The sequence below is a fragment of the Cucumis sativus genome, chromosome 2, assembly GCF_000004075.3.
Source record: "Cucumis sativus cultivar 9930 chromosome 2, Cucumber_9930_V3, whole genome shotgun sequence".
NCBI lineage: Eukaryota > Viridiplantae > Streptophyta > Magnoliopsida > Cucurbitales > Cucurbitaceae > Cucumis > Cucumis sativus.
Window position 1 is genome coordinate 10,007,819 of NC_026656.2, and position 18,801 is coordinate 10,026,619.

At 35.5% G+C, this 18,801-nt stretch overlaps 6 protein-coding genes across 9 annotated transcripts; 3 read left to right on the top strand and 3 right to left on the bottom strand.

Annotated features, from left to right (window-relative positions):
* Positions 1–16: 16 nt before the first annotated feature.
* On the bottom strand, positions 17–1,782 carry LOC101214092 (peroxygenase). The gene is made up of 6 exons (XM_004147137.3): positions 1,587–1,782; positions 1,335–1,484; positions 987–1,072; positions 715–809; positions 505–630; positions 17–427 (listed from the first exon to the last, which is right to left on the bottom strand). Exons 1-6 carry the CDS (start codon positions 1,693–1,695, stop codon positions 274–276), a joined length of 720 nt encoding a protein of 239 aa, XP_004147185.1. The 5' UTR covers positions 1,696–1,782; the 3' UTR covers positions 17–273.
* A 2,012-nt stretch (positions 1,783–3,794) lies between these two features.
* LOC101208495 (eukaryotic translation initiation factor) lies at positions 3,795–6,180 on the top strand. The gene is made up of 5 exons (XM_004147116.3): positions 3,795–4,132; positions 4,463–4,631; positions 4,733–4,858; positions 5,701–5,766; positions 5,858–6,180. Exons 1-5 carry the CDS (start codon positions 3,930–3,932, stop codon positions 5,903–5,905), a joined length of 612 nt encoding a protein of 203 aa, XP_004147164.1. The 5' UTR covers positions 3,795–3,929; the 3' UTR covers positions 5,906–6,180.
* A 9-nt stretch (positions 6,181–6,189) lies between these two features.
* Positions 6,190–7,588, bottom strand: PGR5 (protein PROTON GRADIENT REGULATION 5, chloroplastic). The gene is made up of 2 exons (XM_004147117.3): positions 6,983–7,588; positions 6,190–6,461 (listed from the first exon to the last, which is right to left on the bottom strand). Exons 1-2 carry the CDS (start codon positions 7,259–7,261, stop codon positions 6,357–6,359), a joined length of 384 nt encoding a protein of 127 aa, XP_004147165.1. The 5' UTR covers positions 7,262–7,588; the 3' UTR covers positions 6,190–6,356.
* Positions 7,589–8,183: 595 nt separating this feature from the next.
* LOC101208255 lies at positions 8,184–10,539 on the top strand. 3 transcript variants are annotated; one of them, XM_031880743.1, is made up of 2 exons: positions 8,184–9,553; positions 10,065–10,539. In XM_031880743.1, exon 1 carries the CDS (start codon positions 8,683–8,685, stop codon positions 9,547–9,549), a length of 867 nt encoding a protein of 288 aa, XP_031736603.1. In that variant the 5' UTR covers positions 8,184–8,682; the 3' UTR covers positions 9,550–9,553; positions 10,065–10,539. The 3 variants fall into 3 exon arrangements, with proteins under 3 accessions (XP_031736603.1, XP_031736602.1, XP_004147163.1); XM_031880742.1 differs by having other exon boundaries at positions 8,185–9,553; positions 9,939–10,539; XM_004147115.3 differs by lacking the exon at positions 10,065–10,539 and having other exon boundaries at positions 8,195–9,015; positions 9,226–9,848.
* Positions 10,540–11,341: 802 nt separating this feature from the next.
* On the bottom strand, positions 11,342–12,889 carry LOC101208012 (MATH and LRR domain-containing protein PFE0570w). Its single transcript, XM_004147114.3, has 3 exons — positions 12,630–12,889; positions 12,460–12,548; positions 11,342–12,328 (listed from the first exon to the last, which is right to left on the bottom strand). Exons 1-3 carry the CDS (start codon positions 12,714–12,716, stop codon positions 11,671–11,673), a joined length of 834 nt encoding a protein of 277 aa, XP_004147162.1. The 5' UTR covers positions 12,717–12,889; the 3' UTR covers positions 11,342–11,670.
* Positions 12,890–14,805: 1,916 nt separating this feature from the next.
* Positions 14,806–18,361, top strand: LOC101207768 (heterogeneous nuclear ribonucleoprotein 1). 2 transcript variants are annotated; one of them, XR_968680.2, is made up of 3 exons: positions 14,806–15,276; positions 16,024–17,344; positions 17,861–18,361. XR_968680.2 is itself a non-coding variant. In XM_004147113.3 (2 exons), the coding sequence occupies exons 1-2, from the start codon at positions 15,055–15,057 to the stop codon at positions 17,188–17,190; spliced, it is 1,389 nt and encodes a 462-aa protein (XP_004147161.1). In that variant the 5' UTR covers positions 14,806–15,054; the 3' UTR covers positions 17,191–17,598. The 2 variants fall into 2 exon arrangements, 1 of the variants encoding a protein (XP_004147161.1); XM_004147113.3 differs by lacking the exon at positions 17,861–18,361 and having other exon boundaries at positions 16,024–17,598.
* The last annotated feature ends 440 nt before the right edge of the window (positions 18,362–18,801 follow it).

An 18,801-nucleotide genomic window follows, 5' to 3' on the forward strand; every position in this document is an offset into this window, starting at 1 on the left:
CCCTCTAAACACCATCTTGGTCAAAATAATAAATACCTCGACTTAAAAGACAAACGCATTACATTAAAACTGCTAGGAACACAACGACGATATAAAACTAAACACAATCTCTCTACAATCACACAACCACAGTAGCTCTTATTTTGATTTTTCTGTCTTCGGTTGTGCAATCTATATCAGTAATTTACAAAAGGCAACATTACATATAAAGTAGTAGTAATTAAATAAGCTGCATCGGAGTTGAGTTGGGAGAGTAATCAATAATATATGTTGTCAATACATCTTGTATTGAGCACTCATATTCATCTTTGCACAATACTCGAACAAACTTCCATCATAACATCTTCTTACGGCCTCTTTCGACAGATACCCGTCCTCGTCCCTAGCCAGCACGTATAATATGAACCATTCCAGTTTCGCCGCTATCCTGCATTCAAGATTTCAACAATATATGAGCATACTTATGAATGGAAAAATATACAAATGTTCATATAACCATAGTACCATCCGTAGGGGTCGAACGCTAGACGGTTGGCTTCAGTCATGTCCCATATCTCGCCAAGCGACAACTTGTCCGGTTGTGTTCTAGCGTACTTGCTGAACATGTTCTCGAAATTCGCCGCTATATACCTGCTCGTTTGTTACATTTTATCCTACACTACTCAACACCATACCAGTACACTTTCAAATGGAAAAGTAAAAAAAGTTGCATACCTTCCTTCAGTGTCATAGGTTCCAGTGTCGCTGCCATGTTTGTCTCTGTGAATATTGTAAATATAGATGGGAAAGAAAGGTGATGGAATCCATCCCTACAAATTTTCATCAAATCGTCAAAGCTCTCTATTTAGTTCCAATAACATATAATTAGTAATTACCGAGATTAGAGCATGAATTATGATTGATTTAATATGGGATTTTGAAGTAACTAATTTTTTAATATGATATGCAAGTAGTTTTAACTATTTGCAAATTCTACATGGACATACTTGTTGAGTGCGATAGCTCATGGCGAAATTTATAATAACGGCCATAACTAGGGACATTATCATGTTGAATCCAATCGCTCTTAGCCCTGAAAGAAAAAACAATGATAGAAACATAATAATATTGTTATTCAATTAAACAAAAAGAAATTTGAAGGTGGAGGTTGGGCCACTGGAGGTTGAACTCATAGAATTAGTTATAAATAAGAAAAAGACAAAAAAAAAAAAAAAAGTTTGCATGCAAGCTTTGTTTAAACTTGACATAGATTTCGAAATTCATATTTTCAACCCAGATTTTTGATTAAATACTATTAAATCAACTACAATAACAAGAAGAAAGAAGAAAATTACCAACATAAGTCTCCCAAGGGTAAACGATACCATTATCATCTTGGTCAAAGAAAGCAACATGCTGTTGAAGCACTGTCATTCCATAGTGTTTATGCCCCACCGTCCCCGTGGGGTGGTTGGAGTCCGCCGCCACCAAAGCCCTCGCCAAATCTAGTATATATATATATATATATATTTAAAAAGAAATTAAAGATGTTTAATTTTAATTAATTTATAGAGTAGAATAAAAAGGGTTGTTGCATGCATGCTCACATGGCTTGGGGAGCGTGGTTTCGAGGTCGTTGCGAACCCTTCGCTCCCGAGTGACGGGCGCGAATCGGGCCTCGGTGGCGGTGGCTTCGTTTTCCATCGTCAAAGACATATATGGGGGCCGGAGATGAGAGTGGAGAGGTAGGCGGTGACGATATGGATTTGGGATTGAGAAAACAACAATGAATTGGTTTTATAAATAAAGAGGGAAATTGAGTAGAGAAAGGGATTGGATTGAGGTGGCTTTGTGGTGAGGCAACATATTATGTTTGGTGCAGCCTCATTTTGACACGTCTCCTCTTTCCTTCGCCGCTCTAACTTCTCTAATCTCTCTCTCTCCCTCTCTCTTTCGATAATATCAACGCTCATTCCTTTTTCTTTTTTCCACTCTTCTTTTTACTCTTTACCTCACTCTTCTTCTTCTTCTTCTTCTATTTTTATTCCAAATTCGATTTTACCTTCCAAATACCACATTATTGTTACTCTTATTATTATTAATCTTACTATTACAACTTAATCATGGTCAATTTTGACCAATCATTTCATCCTCGATTTTCGACTGGTAAAAGTAATTGTAACCAGATAAACGTGATCAAAAGTAATCTAGTTATATCTACAAATCAAGCTCAGTTACAAATGTTTATTATGTTTGATAAAAATGGCTTTAGTGCATCTTTAATTTATATCACTCAAATTTTTAATTTGTCCTACTTAAAATACTTTAACTTGTTATAAAACAAGAACAAAGAGACTAAATAACAACACATGAGAGAATGAAGAAGAGAGGAAGTAAATAATAATTTAACTCAATTATGGTATGTCTTACAAATGCACCACATACAGATTTATAAGACATCTCATTGTATGAGTTACATATAACATATTTTAGGTTATGGATATCTACGTAATTATATTTACAATATAACTAATAAATACTTTTTTTTAAAGAATAATAATATGAAAAACAAAATTAATATTAAAGGGTAAAAATCAAGTGTAAATATATATATATGTATATATTTTTTTACATCTTTGGCAATTCGTTTTGATTGTAAATATATACATATATATATATATATTCTTCCTCATTCTATCCTCCCCTATCTTTCTTCTTCCTCTTCCCTCTTTATTCTCCTTCTTATTCTCGATGTGGGTGGTTGCAAACGAACAATGGTGCACACGACGAAACTCTCCACGTTAGACACATGATGAAGCTTTTGACACTGTTCTTTTATTGATCATTCATTCAGTAGACGACATGAGTTCTATATCAGATGAAGATGGAGAGAGATTAACGTACAAGCTAATGTATATATGTACATTGTGATATACATAATCATTTATTTTACATAAACTATGGTGGTTGTTGACATGAAACACCTATCAAATATACTTAGTAGAATATTGTATACTTTTTTAAATATTTTCAAATAAATAATGAAATATCTTATAAAAAAATCAACATGGAAAATAAAATCTTATTAAATATTATTTTTCTTTCTCCAAATGAAAATGTAAAAAACTTATATTAAATGATTAAATGATTTTCTCGTCAATTGAAATAGAGAAAATATTATATTAAATGTATTTTTTGATCTTATAATGAATGTATATTTCTATCTCAATGGCCAATGGAATTTTGAATTATTTATCTCTCGCTAAAATATTCCATAATTATCTCTAAAATTTTTGGTTGAAAATTTTCAAATTTAAACATATTTTTAACAGGTAATTACAATAACTAACGATTTTAATAATAATAATTAAGCGTATAGCAACATTTAAAAAAATTGCAAATATATCAATAATAAATTTCTATAGTCGATAAACTTTAATGAATTTTATTATATTTATAATTTTTATTAAATGTTGCTATATATATATATACTATTATTTTGAATCTAATTTCTACATTTGCAACTATTTTTTTTTAAATATAAGATAAAAGATATTTTATGTAAAATATTTTAAGATAATTATAACGTATAGAGAGAGTTTAATAGTGATTGAACAATGTTTTTTATTTGCCACGGTGTAATAGTGATAGAAATTTCAAACATTTTTATATTTATAAATTTTCTAAAATGTTGCTACAATTTTTAGAAAAGAAAATATTATGGGCCATGGGTTGGGTATAGGAGGTGGGTCCAAAGTTTTGGGCCTAGGGCTTTTTTCTTTTGTCTTCGGTTTCCGCCCCTATTGACTCCGACAACACCAATCGCTGAAGAACATAACCCAATATACCAAGTTTAAAGCCTAAAACTTCGTCTCAACTTTGTCCATTGATCGATAATTTCCCTTTTCTTACCCCCAATTCATCCAGGGGGTATTTTCAGCGTCCAAGATATGGCCGGTGAGGTAGCGGTGGAGGGTGCTGTGGCGGCGGCGGCGTTGGCGACAGAAGTAGCCGATTCCAATCCCCAGGCCCATAAATTGGAGAGAAAATGGACCTTTTGGTTTGATAATCAGTCCAGGCCGAAGCAAGGTGCTGCTTGGGGCACCTCTCTTCGCAAGGTCTATACCTTCGACACCGTCGAAGAATTTTGGTGGTACGTTCTTCCATCCCCCTTTTCGTTGTTGTTTGAATTGGGAGGTGGGGTTTCTTTTTTTCCCCTTCTGTAGCGCTAATTTATGTTTTGGTAGATTAGGGCATAGCTATTTTGATGCTAATTTACTCCTACTGGATTTTAGCTACCGAGAAAATGGGTTTTTGAGGAGATCTGTTTCATTCATATATCTGTATTCCTTTGAATTTTACGTTATGGGTTCTGTTTTTATTTTTCTTTGAAGTTGAATCATGATTTTGTTTCAGTGATTTATAAAAATCCTAGTAGACCAGATTCTTTGTCTATGATTTGTGATTTCGGGCTTTTGTGCAGTTTGTACGATCAGTTATTCAAGCCAAGCAAGTTACCGGCGAATGCAGATTTTCACCTGTTCAAAACTGGAGTTGAACCGAAATGGGAAGATCCCGAGTGCGCTAATGGAGGAAAATGGACTGTCACCAGCAGTCGAAAGGCTAACCTTGATAATATGTGGCTGGAAACGGTATAGAAACCTTAGATGCTATTTTTCTTTCCATGCTGAAATTTATTGTTTGCCGAATAATCTAATTTGGTCTAAATCTGCATATCCTCGTTATTGGATAGTTGATGGCCTTGATTGGGGAACAATTTGAGGAGTCTGATGAGATCTGTGGCGTAGTTGCCAGTGTGCGCCAGAGGCAGGACAAACTTGCTCTGTGGACCAAGACAGCAACAAACGAGGCTGCTCAGGTTTGCCCTTATTTCTTTTTTGTTCTTTGTGGCGCTTGCACATTTTGTTGATTTTTTTATGTAGTATTGTACATAGTTAGCTTAGCTTGTCATCCACGAGATTATTGCATCTTCTCAGGACATACTTTGTTCATTATCATCTTATCTCTGAGGCTTGGCTTATTTCTTCTTGCCAACTATGGTCCTTTCTGAGATCCTGTGTGGTGTTCATGAATTTCTGAGAGATGCCCTATTCTTTGCTTATGAAAATTAAAGTTTTTGCTGTGAATCTTTTGATGTGTGGTTTACCGATTGTGGTTTACTCCTATTTTTTGCTTTCTTTTGGCCTCATTTTATGCTAATCTCTTTTGGACTGGTTTTCTTTTTTACTCGGAAATTGGCTTCTCTGATAATAAAGTTCTGCTCAATTTTGTACGTTTGTCAAAGGATTACTGTCCTTCATGCATTTTTTCTTGTTTGTTCTTAGCATACATTTATCTATGTCATCAGATGGAAATCCATTGCATGAATAATATGTTGCCTTTATCAATTGCATTTATTAGATGACATTTAGAAACCAAGTTTACCTCAATCAGTAAGACTAAAGGGGAAGAGGTTTTAGGCCTTGTCATGTTCAATTAACCCATGGCATTCCATCTGTTTGTAGTTTTGCTAGTCAAATTGTTTGCAACATTTAGGAAATGTTAATGTGAAGTAAATATGAAAATTATATTTATTTTCTTTTGGTTTTGAAAATTATACTCTAACCATTCCCTTTATATGTGACAAGCTATCTGTAAAAGCCGCCAAACTCTGTTCTATAGACACTCTGTGACTTCTTATTCTGTTACATTTCGATGCAGATGAGCATTGGTAGGAAATGGAAGGAGATTATCGATGTGACCGACAAGATTTCCTTCAGCTTTCATGTAAGCTTTTAGTTTTATGGTAGTCAACAAACTTCTCTTCTGTTCTTCCTATTTCTTCAATTAAATCAGTATTTGTTTTGCTTTGTTACAGGAGGATTTGAGAAGGGAAAAGTCGGCAAAAGCTCGATATAGTGTTTGATCATTTACTGCATCATGTCGAGCTGATAAATTTTGAGGAAGATACTAAACAATATATTTTCGACATACTTGTCATTGTTACATTTCTTTTCTTCTTTGGGTTTGTTTTTTTATTTCAAGACGAATCAATTAAGATCTTCCATGTTTTGAAGAATGCGCAGAATTTTCCTTCAATGTAGTAGCCTTGTCAATTTATTATTTAGATCCGTTCCTATTGAGAAATATACTGATATTATGTATAAGTAATTGTATTGTATGTTTCCATATTGATCTTAAGAGAGCAGCGGTCTTGTGAGATTGCTTGATTATGAATATTGATTACAGAAAAATGATGCATTTTGCTGTGTCTAAAGAAGAGTGTGTTTTAAGAAAATAATATTACAGCTGAAGAGGTGAATGAAATAGAAAGCATGAGACTAAGTAGAAGAAGAGATGAGTCTTGTGATGAAATCTCAGGCAAGGAATCCAAGTCTTTCTCCATTCTTCTTGGCAAGCCTGATTAGCCCTTGTCTTTGCTTTCCATCTGCTCCAATTGATTTGCAAAATTCTGTGATTACCTGAAAAGAACAAAAAAAACACCACCACATTCACACATTTTAGAGTAATTTCAACTGCATTACTTCACTCTCAAGGTTTGATTAAATCAATCAGTTTGCTATGTTATAAGCACCATTTGGGATAAGCACCGAAGTCGTGAAAACATGTAACATGTAACTTGTAAGAAGTTAACGACATAAGAATGGTGTGGTTGTTTGAGGTGAGGGGTGAAGTCGTGAAAATCTGCAACTTGTGAGGAGTTAACGATTTAAAATAATGGTGTGTGGTGTGGTCGTTTGAGGCGAACAGTGAAGTCGTAGGGTGTTAACGACTTAAAAATGAACTTGTGGACTTTTGTAATTGAGTATTCAATGTGTGTGTGAATATTCTCGGGAGTTTTTCTGTTTTTTTTTTTTGGGTGGGGGGGGGGGGGGGGGTTAGCTCAACTTGTTGGGTCAAGGCAAAGATTGAACAAATTATGAACACTTTATATTGTGGTTAATAAAGAAATTGAGAACGAACAAAAGGAGAAAAAGGGTACCTGGGAATGCAAGGCAATTGCTTTGCCTCTAAGCTGATTGAAGCGCTTCTTACCGATGATATTCCGAGTAACCACAACCAATGGCGCAAAAACCCCTTTCCCTTCGTTCACGTTCTTCATCATCGGCCGGGATCTCACCGGCTTTCCCATTCCCACTTGCACCGGCCCCTGCTTGGCGAGGAGGGCTGGGTAGTCCTCTCCAGCGACGGTAGAGCCCCATCCTCCAAAGAAAGAAGAGGAACAGCACAGCCCAGTTGCAGAAATGGAAGTGGCCGCCATTGAAACAGCTTCTTCCAGAGGAGGTACTATTGAATTAAAAACTCCTCCTTGTTGTTCGTGTCCGTTTTTTTATTTAGATACGAAACGTATGTGGGATGTGGGTGAGGGAAATTGGGGATTGAGAGAGGAAATTATGAGCCACAGACTCCAGTTGGTTAGGGTTTTTGGCGTTTAGTTTAGTTTGAAAAGCAGAGATGTGAATTGAAATAATTCATGTGATTGTTGAATTGTATTGAAAAGGGGCCCTCGCCCTCCCCTCTGGTAATCTTATCGCTGTGGCTTTATCTCCGCCACGAGGAAGACGACCCGACCCCCCATTTCTCCATTTTATTATTATTGTAATCACTATTATTTTTAAGGTGTTCATAAATTTGATATGGATCCTTCTATTTGGATACCTAGGCTTCCGAATTGACCAACCTCATTCCTTTCTTTTCAAATTACTTTTATCTCCATACATTAAACTAATTCCACCTTTATCAAACCATAATCATAATTTGTCTAATCGAAATAGAGTTTCATTATTGATTTAGGTCTAAAATCAATTATTAGTTTATAGGTTGATTGAGAAGTGTTGGATTTATTATTAGTGTTGTTGGGTCATTAACGTGGCTTCATTTCTTGTATGTGGAGACCATAAATTGATTAACCTACAAAATATATATAATAAATAAATAAATAAAAAACACCACCTCTCATTTTTTATTCCTCTTCTTGGAGGACTCTTTACTTGTTTCTTCCTCATCCCCATTTAATGTTTTTTTTTTTTTTTAAATAAATATTATTGTTTTTTCATTTAAGCTAATATTCTCTTGTCCTTAGTATTAATACATACTCTCATGTACTTTCGAAAAAAAAATAAGAAAAAAGAAAAATAAATTTATCTAACATGACGCATAATTTAATTGATTATGAGCATATATGTATATTAAAAGGTTGATTCAAATCTATAAGTGCACATACAATAGACATCCAAATATTGTATTCCTTACTAGAAATTGTGATTAAAGAATGGTGAGTTTATAATCTAATTAAGTTACATTAACTAATGATAATAATTTTTTTAAAGAAAATTTATTGATCAGTATAATGGAGACCTCCATCCACGTGAACTGTGAACATTGGAATAAAACAAAATTCGGAGAGATTGTATAAATTCTTACAAAACTTCTCAGGTGGAAGGTAACGTAAAGTAAAGTATGGTGTAAACAGATTTCATTTTTGTTCAATCATAAAAAGGTTAAAAAAAGATGAAAAATCATCGAGCTGTTTAACATTGAACGGATCAACGTGATCAAACTTGTTAGGGTCAACGTTCAGCCACCAAACTCCGTCTTCCCAATGGAAGAATTGGAGAACAATCGATGGAATCATAGACAAACAAGAATCTGAATGCTTCAACAAATTCAAAACCCCTTTCAATGGCGTCATTAGCAACGGATCTCTCCGCCTCCCTTTTCCTCATCCCCATTGGCCTTCGTCGCCTCCTCTGTTCTTCCTCCATCTACCTTAACAACCCATCTCTCTACCGATCAAAAACCTGGTATTTATCAGAACCCAAATGGAAAAATTTCGATTTATATTCCCTCATCCTCCTCCTCCCCATCGCCGCCTTCTCTGAAATTTTCCTTTTTCTCGCCTTTTCCGGAAACCCCACTTACAAATTCGCATTCTCCCAGCAATCACTGGCCATTTTCTTCTTCTGGGCACTCGCCATTCTCATCGTTTTGCGGGAAAATGTCGACCCTCTTCTTGTAAGTGAGAGTTTCATCTTCGTTTTCGCTGGAATCGCTTTTCTTGTTGAGTATTCTGTGATCGGTAAAGGGATTACTGGTCTTGGTGGCGCTTTTTATCACATTTCTGGAGGATTAACCATTCTCTGCGCTTGTTCCTGCTTTTATTTGTCTATGAAACCATCTGCATTTTTCGCTGAATTTCTACTTTCCTCTGGTTTAACGTTTAAGGGTACATGGCTGTTTCAAGTTGGGTTGTCTTTGTATACCAAGGCATTTGCTTTGAAGGGTTGTCGTGCAATGTTGGTCTTGCCTGCTACTGGAGATGGTTTTGTACATTGTGATCTTGAAGAAGATGGTCTACGGGGCATTGCTTTGATGAATCTCATTTTCATTGGCCATGCTTTTCTAGTTTTGATCTTGGGTTTAGGTTTGGTTTGCTTATTGTCAAGCAACAGGAAGTTTAGGTTCGGTGAGGCGAGTGGCCCGTTGTTGGCTGAGCTTGGACCAGGGACTATGCTGATTCGCTCGTCTCCTGAGATTGAAATGGACTGAAGCTGTATGGCTCCTCATTCCTTACTGTATCTTTATACCAAATATGTCACTATAGTGAAGGAAAAAAATGATTTGTTCATTCATATTTTGCTTTTGACGTACAGTAAATAATCATAAGTTTTTCGTTTTTCCCCTTGTTTTATTTTTGTAGCTTTGATCAATAGAGAACTAAAGTAGATTAGTTTACCTAGTAGTTCATTTTGTCCAAGAGCTTCTCTTCTTTTGATCTTTCAGCCTTTGGCCAAATTATATGCTTTCATGTGACAGAAGAAATGGAAAGAAGACACTGTTTATCTCTATCTCTAAAACTTGCAATTCATCTTCATTAGGCACAATAAGCAATATAAATATTGAATTTGGCTGTGTCTTGTGAGTGTGTCTGTATTCAGGATTATGTTTTTGACGGGCAATTTCGTATGAAGAAAGTTTTCATCTGGCTATCAGCGTGTAATGACGGCCTCTGATGTATAGCTGCTGCAATTGTTTGTGCCGTGATACTTTTGTTTCTATGCAAGGCCTCACGAACTCCTGTCAAAGAAAAGAAGCACAAGACCACATACAATACAATGATACAAGTAATTGGGGGAATATGTCTATTGAAGTCCTGCACAAAATACACCCAGAATGTCCTTGCATTCTATTAATAAGGCACGTTGTTGCTTAAGGTACGATGTGAGGAGCATTAGTTGGTAAATTTGATTATTTTTGGCATGTGGATCGAACTTCCATTAGTATCCCCTAATCACTGTGGTTGGGGCTGGTATCTTCTGACACAATGTGTTCTCCTTGGAATTTGTATCGTTCATTGTTTTCTTTTCCTTTTCCATCTATACGTAGACAATTATTTGTATGTTGTGTAGCTAGGAGCGGATAACTGCTGGCCAATATTAGCTTACCTAGTACTAGCAGCTTTATCACAGAATATTCCATCTTAGCTGGAACTTTCCAAAGAAATAGTTTACTAGCTGCACAAGCTGCATATGGTTATGATTTTAGGCATGATGCATACTCTTCGGATAAATGTCACTGACTGCAAAGTAGAGAATAGGAGATATGACCAATTTAGTATGTTGTCCTTTCCTTAGAAGGAAAGTTGACCTAAGCGTATAACATGCTCAAAGTTGGCATCCTCATTTCATCCAAATAGTTTGATTGGAGCAGACACGGCTCTGATTTGTTGCTGCTCTATACTAAAATAATTTTCTCGGAAGACAAAAATATTGACTGTGCTACCCAATGCTTAAATTATAAACATGTTTTGAGTTGTGAATAATATTTCTGGAATTCATTTTCAGAAGTAAAAATCTTGTCCTTCTCAAGAATTGTGTTTGATGAGAAGCTCAGTTGATCAAAATCAGTGTAGCCGATCATGATAACTAAAATAGCGAATATTGTAGTGCTTCATAAGTTCGATGGGACAGTTTCCACTGTGATAGACTCCTACTCCTTTCGAACTCTTTCTTAGTTCTATATTACTTTGATGCATTGATTGTGCTTCATTGCTTGGTGTTCATGTATTCGTTTTATTTTGGTAATAAAATCTGTTCACTGCACACTCTGCTGCCATTCTTTTTTGTGTCAAAGATCAGATGACGAACAATCAACCTAAATTTATCAAGGAAATGCTTGTCTTTTTTATACTCTGTATTTGGGTAGTATTCCTGGATATTGATTTGTGGCCTGATCTTGTATCCTTCAAATTCGCTACAAACTATTTGGACTCACTTTTTATATGTCATATCATATGCTTCCGTTTTATAAAAATAGACACATAACCAATATTTAGTCAGTATGACAAAACTTCAAAATGTTATTTGATTAAAAAATAATGTTTGCATTATCTTGTGGAAACAGCATGCATAAACAGAAGAAAACAACTTACAGTTTCATGAATTAACAAACATTCCAAACAACACCAGCCAGAGATCCTTCTTTTGAAAAACAAAAAATAGAAAATAGAAAACCTTCTACACAAACCAGCTAATCAAGAAATTTGATCAATCAAACCTCGTTTTTTTCTTTCACTCTGTTTCTCTTTGCTACACGAAAGATAAGAGAGATTCTTCAGCATTTATTGTTTTAATGAAGTTGATTGTGTTGTAGCTTCTTTCCTAGACTAATTTATGCAGTTCTGACCAACCAATCTGAGAGGCTTGAATGCACCAGATCATTTTCTTGCATTTGAGTATCAGGTAAGCACAAATTTGATCTTGACTTTAATTGTGGTTGAATTGAACTTGTGTTTGAACTGGAAATTGCTGGAGACTTTGCTTGAGTTGATGTCTTATTCTTGTTTTGCACCTGATGTTTAGTGAATGACCCTGCTTTTGCTTTAGCTGTCCTCCATTGAGTAAGATTTTCTACTGGTTTTAGTACAGAATGAACTTGTTGCCTCCTCTCTACAACACTATTATTTTCCAATGCACATGATCTAAATTCATCCTTGTTCTCATCATGATTTTCATCGATTTCACTATCATCCAAATCACTGTCACCATTTCCAGAATCATCATCTTCTTCATCATCATAACTATCTTCACAATTCTGGTATCTGTGGTTTTGAGGGTATTTTCCTGAATTGGAGGCGGTGAATGCCTTGTTTTGGAGTGGTGTGGAATCAGTTCTAGCTGTTGTTTCTTGGCAATGTTCTTCATTTTTTACCTCTTCATCACTCTCTAGGAAATAGTCATAATCTGGGACAGGTTCATAAGTCTGGACGTTTAGATTAAAGCTGACTTTCTTCCTGATTTTTACCCAAGGCTGCTCCTTAGCTCTATCCCTGAAAAGGAACTCAGATCGACATCAAACTAGTTTGACTTCAACTAGAAAGTTAGTGATTCGAATCTACAAACTTCATTAAATTAAAAAGAAAAGAAACAAAGAGGAAGTTGATAATCACTCATCACCTACCTCGGTTTAGAATTCTGAACCTCAAGTTTCTGGTTCGTATGGCAATTTGTAATTTGAGAGGAATCTAAAGGCTCATAGCTGAGATGTATCTATCAAAGGATTTAGATAAGGAACCATCAATGAAAGAATACAAATGAAGGATGATAGAGTTATAAAGTTGAGGCTATTACTTGGTCGCCAATTACGAGTCCATCGGGCGGTGATCGGCGTTTCTTCCTATGCTTATGAAATCCAAAACAAGCAAGAAAACACCCCATCCAGTACCTATGAAAGCTTGTGGAACGGTGAAGAGACAGGTAGGAAAGAAGAGGAAAGAAAGTGTGAAGTTTTAAAACACATATTTGGCTCCAAAGTAGTTTGAAAAAAGTTAAGAATAACGTTGGTGTAATGAATGCAGTGCCCAACCAAGTGGGTCTCTACTCTCTACACACTTTTTTTTAGAGAGAGAAAAATTCAAAACATTTCTCAACACTTTTTTTTTTTTAAATTCTTCAATATAAGTAAAAGACTTGAATGTCATTTTTGTCTTTTCCATCTCACCTTTTCTTTTCATTTTTCAAGTGTATTTTTTTGTCTTTTTAATCGATAGTTTTGTCCTGCCATGAGAAGAATGCTATAACCCCACACACACACATACACAATAACTTATCTACATAACTATTATTTTGTTTATTTATTTGTTTACTATTATTATTAAGTGATTGAAAACTATAACTAATTAATTTTAAATTTAGTACAAACGCAATCAATCGGTATTATAAAGTACTCAAGCTAATTATATTGGAGTAGTACTAATATTGTTAAGAGTAAGTTAAAGCATATACTTCAATCAAGAAATAAATATGGTTAGTCATGCTCGATTGCACATGATAAGATAAATTCCTTTTGATCTAACAATTAAATTGAACCAATGATATATAATACAATTTTTAAAAAATTAATTTATTGTTAATCTCTTTACACATTTGTCATTTGGGAGTCAACGAATTATTATAATCTTGGATTATTATGGTTGAGTTCTAATATTTTGTGTTAGTTTGAGTTTGTGTATATGGAGAAAATAGTAAATACCGTATCAAACAATAAAATTTTTTTCATGAATGTCAAATAGTAAACATTGAATGTTAATTTAAGATCTCCATGGAGTGGGGACAAAGATGCCACTCCCGCCATCCCATTCCCCATCTCACGACTTTTCCGAGGGATTGGTTTATCGTAGGAAAATATTACCCATTTTTGTTATTTTTGGATAAATAAATATGAAATATAAATTTATGTATATATATTTATTCATACATAGACACACATATATGTTTATACATATATATTTTTCTTTGCAGGTGGTGCCGGGATCGAAGAATGTATTCTCCGCCCCTGGTCTCGAAATCTCAATGGAAAAAAAAAAATCTCCACTCCCTCCCCATTCTCATTTATTAGAAGATTTCCCGACTCGTTCGGGGCAAATCCCCAACCCCACGTGTTAAATGGATCTTTAAATGTTAGATAATAACTACTTAAGCAAAGTGGAGATTTGGAATGTGTAGTTAATTAAGGATTTTTAAATAGTGTTTACTAGAAATCCAAAGGTTTCGTTACCTTTTATCTATCTTATATCTATCTTATGAATAATGTGGAAATTAACAACAAAGACAAATAGAGAATCACTATACCAATATAATAACTCTTTATACAAGGACCAAAATAGTGTATGTATTTGTAAGCAATTTGATAGTAAATAGATAATTTTATTAGCTCAATAGATAAAAAATAGATAGAATAATATTAATTTAAAAAAAGATAAAAATAAATGGTTTCAAATATTCCTTAGCTTTTGAGTTTAGATGTATTTAAAAAGGATTGGGGCATTTGTCAATCAGTTAAAATATATATTTTTTTCATATACATTTTAAGCATTTTTTTAATATTTAAATAAATTGTAGATTTTCTTTTACATAGAGAAATTATTGTAAATGTTGAAAATATTTACTAAGAATTAATTTGTAAATATGAACGATATATATATTTTTTTAAAAAATTTGAGTATAGTTGAAAAACATATATGCGATAAGTTAAGTAATAGAAATAATTATTAATTATGAGAGTATCAATAATTGGTGTCCAATGTAAAGTCCCATTAGATTCCATTCCAACACCATTGGGCTCTCTCGTGCCAATCACGTGACTAACAACACTTTTCATTTCATAACTCCCTCAAGAGAAATCCAGACCGTTCATTCAACTTTCTTGCATCCAACGATCCCATGATGGAACCAATCCTGACCGTTCAAACGGCATACCTTCCACTCTCTGAAACCCTACTCCTTCAGCGAAAAAGCACTCTTTTTTATTACCCTCAGATTCACCAAAGCCTCTCTCTCTCTCTCTCTCTCTCTCTCTCTCTCCCTCTCTCCCCCCTCTTTTCTCTCTCTTTCTTTCTTTGGAGCCCCAGTCGGCTACAAACCCTCTTCCGAAATCCGTAACCCAGAAATCCAAATTTCAATTTTCAGACAGGAACGAAACAAAACCCAGTCGAATCGATTTTCTCCATTGATTTGGGGTTTCTTGAGAATAGAGAAGAGGGAAAAGAAAGGGGCAATGGATTCGGATCAAGGGAAGCTTTTTATTGGTGGGATTTCATGGGAGACTTCTGAGGATAAGCTTAAGGACTACTTTAGCAACTATGGTGAAGTTATGCATACCGTCGTTATGAGGGATAAGATCACTAGCAGACCCAGAGGGTTTGGCTTTGTTGTCTTTTCAGATCCCTCTGTTCTTGATCGAGTTCTTCAGGATAAGCACACTATCGATGGTAAAACGGTGAGTTACGAATCTTGTTTCTCTGTTCTTCTTTTGATATGTGGAGTTTTTCCCTTTCTGTTTTTTTTTATATATATATTTATAATTACCATGTGGGTTTTCTTTTATTTGACGTTTTTTTTTTTTTTTTTATCATGATGACTCTAGTTGGTGGATATGGATACAACTCATTTCAGTTGTTGTGGGGGGGTTTGATTCCACAATGGCACTAAATAGTTTTCTTTTGGGTGCCAAATGTTTGGTGCTTATTGGTTTTTTAGGGTGGCTTGTATTGATGCGTGTTTAACTTTCGATTCATGTGTTTTCTTTTCTTTGCTTGTTGTTTTTGTTGATTTATCTGTTGGTTTGGTGCATATTTTCTCATGAGGCGAGACATTGACAAAAGGGTCGGTTGTATTATGTAATTTCATTTCAATATGGTTTATGATTTCACTATGACCTACTAGACCCAATCATATTTCGTATTTTGTGTCTTTTCTCTTGGTAGCCAATTGTAGAGTATAGACTTGGAATATTAGAAGTGTGTGGCTATGAATCTGTTGGTTTCAACCGTTAAGTATGTCTCAAATTTTCTTTGCTTAATGTTATTTGTTCTTTTGCAGATGAAAATTTACTAGATCAATAGTATTCACACTGTTTCTGAAACTGTTTTCTTCTTCTGTTATTTAACTTCCGAAAATGCCTCACTTTATATATTCATATATTTTAAATTACTTTTTAGGATATGTAATTTATACTCTTTTATAGGTTGAGGCCAAGAGGGCCTTATCACGGGAGGAACAGCAGACCCCTGCCAGAGCAAGCAATTCCAATGGTAGAAACTCTGGCGGCAGTGGTGGTGGAAACATGAGAACCAAAAAAATTTTTGTTGGGGGATTGCCTCCTACATTGACTGAAGAAGGATTTAAAGAGTACTTTGAGGCTTATGGCCATGTAACTGATGTAGTAGTCATGTATGATCAAAATACTAGGCGTCCACGAGGATTTGGTTTTATATCTTTTGATACTGAAGAGGCTGTTGACAGAGTTTTGCACAAGACGTTTCACGATTTGAATGGTAAACAAGTAGAAGTTAAGCGTGCCCTTCCCAAGGATGCCAATCCAGGTGCAGGTGGCCGTACAATGAGTGGGGGTGCTGGTAGTGGTGGTTATCAGGGTTATGGGTCATCTGGTGGTGTCAATTCAAATTCTTATGATAATCGTATGGATTCCAATAGGTACATGCAATCACAGGGCTCTAGTGGAGGTTTCCCACCATATGGTTCCTCTGGATACAATAATCCTGCATATGGGTATGGTTCATCGAATAATGGTATGGGATATGGTGGTTATGGAAATTACAGTGGTTCAAATACTGGGTTTGGTGCCCCTACAGCAGTAGCCTATGGTAACCCAAATGTTGCCAATGCTGGTTATGGGAGCGGTCCTCAAGGTGGACCTAGAAATTCATGGTCAGGTCAAGCTCCCTCCGGGTATGGAGCCATGGGTTATGGGAATGCAGCTCCTTGGGGTGGTGCTCCTGGTGGAAATGCTGGGGCTGGCAGTGGAGGACCTGGATCTGCACCCACAGGTCATTCTCCTGGTGGAGCCGCTGCTGGGTATGGCAATCAGGGTTATGGATATGGTGGGTTTGGTAATCAAGGTTATGGTTATGGTGGAGGTGATGGCTCATACGGTAGTCAATCTGGTTATGGTACAACTGGAGGACGATCTGGTAGTGCATCAAATAGCAATGTTGGAGGTGGTCCAAGTGGGGGAGAATTACAGGGGAACAATGCTTACATGGGTAATGGCTATGGGGATGCTAATGGAAACACTGGTTATGGAAATGCTGCATGGAGATCTGATGGAGGACAAGTAGGTTATACAGGTGGTTATGCTGGTGGACAAGCTCGACAAGCTCAACAACAGTAATTTGATGATAAAAAAGTGAACTGGATTTCGCCATGTTCTGTGTCTCCCTGTTTGTTTTATGAGAATTGAGATCGATGTTTTCCAGTTGCTTATTAAAAAAAGTTTTCTTGTTGCTGACTGAAGCAGTGGCCCAATTTGGAACACAATGAGCCTGGTGGGGTTGCTTGAATCCAAGTAGCTTGCAGTATTTAATTTTTCTAGTCTAAAATAAGTAGCTGTTTTAGAAGTTTACTTGATGCTTCAGTTATTTAGTATTTTGTTGCCGAACGTAGTTATAATTTGATCTCTTTATGAATGTCTATTTAGCTGTCTGGAATCAATTTTTATCTTTTCACATTGTTTGAGTTGTAACGATTTGTAGTCCTTTTAATTATCAGTGGTTTTATACCTACTACTTTTATTCAGATATTTTTATTTTTCCTCTTGTTCTCTAGTTCATCAGGCATAGATGGTATGAAGAATTAAGTGATAGATGTTTCATTCTTTATCTTACATTTCAAATAGGAATACAAAAGGTTTAGTGTAGAGAGAGTTGTAGTGATAGATGATAGTGTTGGAGCCCTCGCTATTGGGTCGATCACTTCGTATGGTTAGACCTAATCGTAGTCGTAGTTGGCTCTTTAACAATGGCATAATCATTTTCCCCCTTCTATTTGCCCTTGTGTTACAGGAGGGATGCCCGGAGTTGTAAAAGTGGAGTCAAGAGAGTCCACTCATGGCTGAACACAGGCTTCGTAATGAAAGACCGTGTTGGGGATGTGTGTGTTCAGCATTTATGGAACTCGAGGACCTTTAATCGGTTGAAAAATGGATTTACCCCCGGAACTGAATATGTTCTCCTGCAAGGCCTTGCCAGCACTATCAAGTATTTCAAGTCTCTGGCATTGCAAGTCATGAGTTTATAGTAAATCTTCTCAAGGTAGTGGAATCCATACCTTCAAGATTTGGTTATGTAGGATACTTGGTATTGATTATGAGTAGGTATTGATTTGAGGTTCTTTGTTGAAACAGATTCCAATTAAGTTTTAGAGTGAATAAAGTAAAACTTCATAGCCATTTCTCCTGTCATTTAGCTAATAGTTGTCTTTGTAGCTTAGCCTAAATAGAATACTTGTGCGTTTACCTTTAACTATTGGTAAAGTAGCAATTGGCTCAATTTATTCCTTTGCTATTTTGCTTCAAGGTTGAAGTTTCGTCGTAAAGAACTTGATTTTAGAACAGGTGAAAAATTACGATCCTTTTGCTGCCCCTTTGGAGATTTTTAACAGATTTTCGATGCAGTCGGGGCTGATAATGAATCATGTCTTTTTATTCTAGATGCTGTTTCTTTATATGTGCTTATCTTGTTAGAAGAAAAGTGAAAGGATATTTTGAACTTGTAACTTTTTCTTTGGAATTTTGATAAGACTAGTCTCAGTGAGTTTATGTTTTTGATTGTTTCATTGCTTGAATTGTCTTTTATATAGGGAATCATTTATTTTTCTTTGGAGAATTTGGTTTGGCTTCAAAACAGGAATTTAGAGTAGGGTTCATTATTACCTATTTTAAGCAGATTGCAAATAAATATCACTGCTCTTTGTGCGAGTAGACATTAATACCTTGTGGTTTTAA

What these genes read in the sequence shown, in the direction of transcription:
- LOC101214092 (XM_004147137.3), bottom strand. Translation starts at nt 1,695, where the DNA reads ATGTCTTTGACGATGGAAAACGAAGCCACCGCCACCGAGGCCCGATTC. An exon ending in ACCTATGACACTGAAGGAAG is followed by an intron (nt 631 to 714) that starts GTATGCAACTTT and finishes ACAAACGAGCAG; the next exon opens with GTATATAGCGGCGAATTTCG. An exon ending in GCGTTCGACCCCTACGGATG is followed by an intron (nt 428 to 504) that starts GTACTATGGTTA and finishes TCTTGAATGCAG; the next exon opens with GATAGCGGCGAAACTGGAAT.
- LOC101208495 (XM_004147116.3), top strand. Translation starts at nt 3,930, where the DNA reads ATGGCCGGTGAGGTAGCGGTGGAGGGTGCTGTGGCGGCGGCGGCGTTG. An exon ending in ACCGTCGAAGAATTTTGGTG is followed by an intron (nt 4,133 to 4,462) that starts GTACGTTCTTCC and finishes GCTTTTGTGCAG; the next exon opens with TTTGTACGATCAGTTATTCA. An exon ending in CAACAAACGAGGCTGCTCAG is followed by an intron (nt 4,859 to 5,700) that starts GTTTGCCCTTAT and finishes ATTTCGATGCAG; the next exon opens with ATGAGCATTGGTAGGAAATG.
- PGR5 (XM_004147117.3), bottom strand. Translation starts at nt 7,261, where the DNA reads ATGGCGGCCACTTCCATTTCTGCAACTGGGCTGTGCTGTTCCTCTTCT. An exon ending in CAATTGCCTTGCATTCCCAG is followed by an intron (nt 6,462 to 6,982) that starts GTACCCTTTTTC and finishes TGTTCTTTTCAG; the next exon opens with GTAATCACAGAATTTTGCAA.
- LOC101208255 (XM_031880743.1), top strand. Translation starts at nt 8,683, where the DNA reads ATGGCGTCATTAGCAACGGATCTCTCCGCCTCCCTTTTCCTCATCCCC.
- LOC101208012 (XM_004147114.3), bottom strand. Translation starts at nt 12,716, where the DNA reads ATGGGGTGTTTTCTTGCTTGTTTTGGATTTCATAAGCATAGGAAGAAA. An exon ending in GACTCGTAATTGGCGACCAA is followed by an intron (nt 12,549 to 12,629) that starts GTAATAGCCTCA and finishes ATCCTTTGATAG; the next exon opens with ATACATCTCAGCTATGAGCC. An exon ending in GTTCAGAATTCTAAACCGAG is followed by an intron (nt 12,329 to 12,459) that starts GTAGGTGATGAG and finishes GTTCCTTTTCAG; the next exon opens with GGATAGAGCTAAGGAGCAGC.
- LOC101207768 (XM_004147113.3), top strand. Translation starts at nt 15,055, where the DNA reads ATGGATTCGGATCAAGGGAAGCTTTTTATTGGTGGGATTTCATGGGAG. An exon ending in ACACTATCGATGGTAAAACG is followed by an intron (nt 15,277 to 16,023) that starts GTGAGTTACGAA and finishes ACTCTTTTATAG; the next exon opens with GTTGAGGCCAAGAGGGCCTT.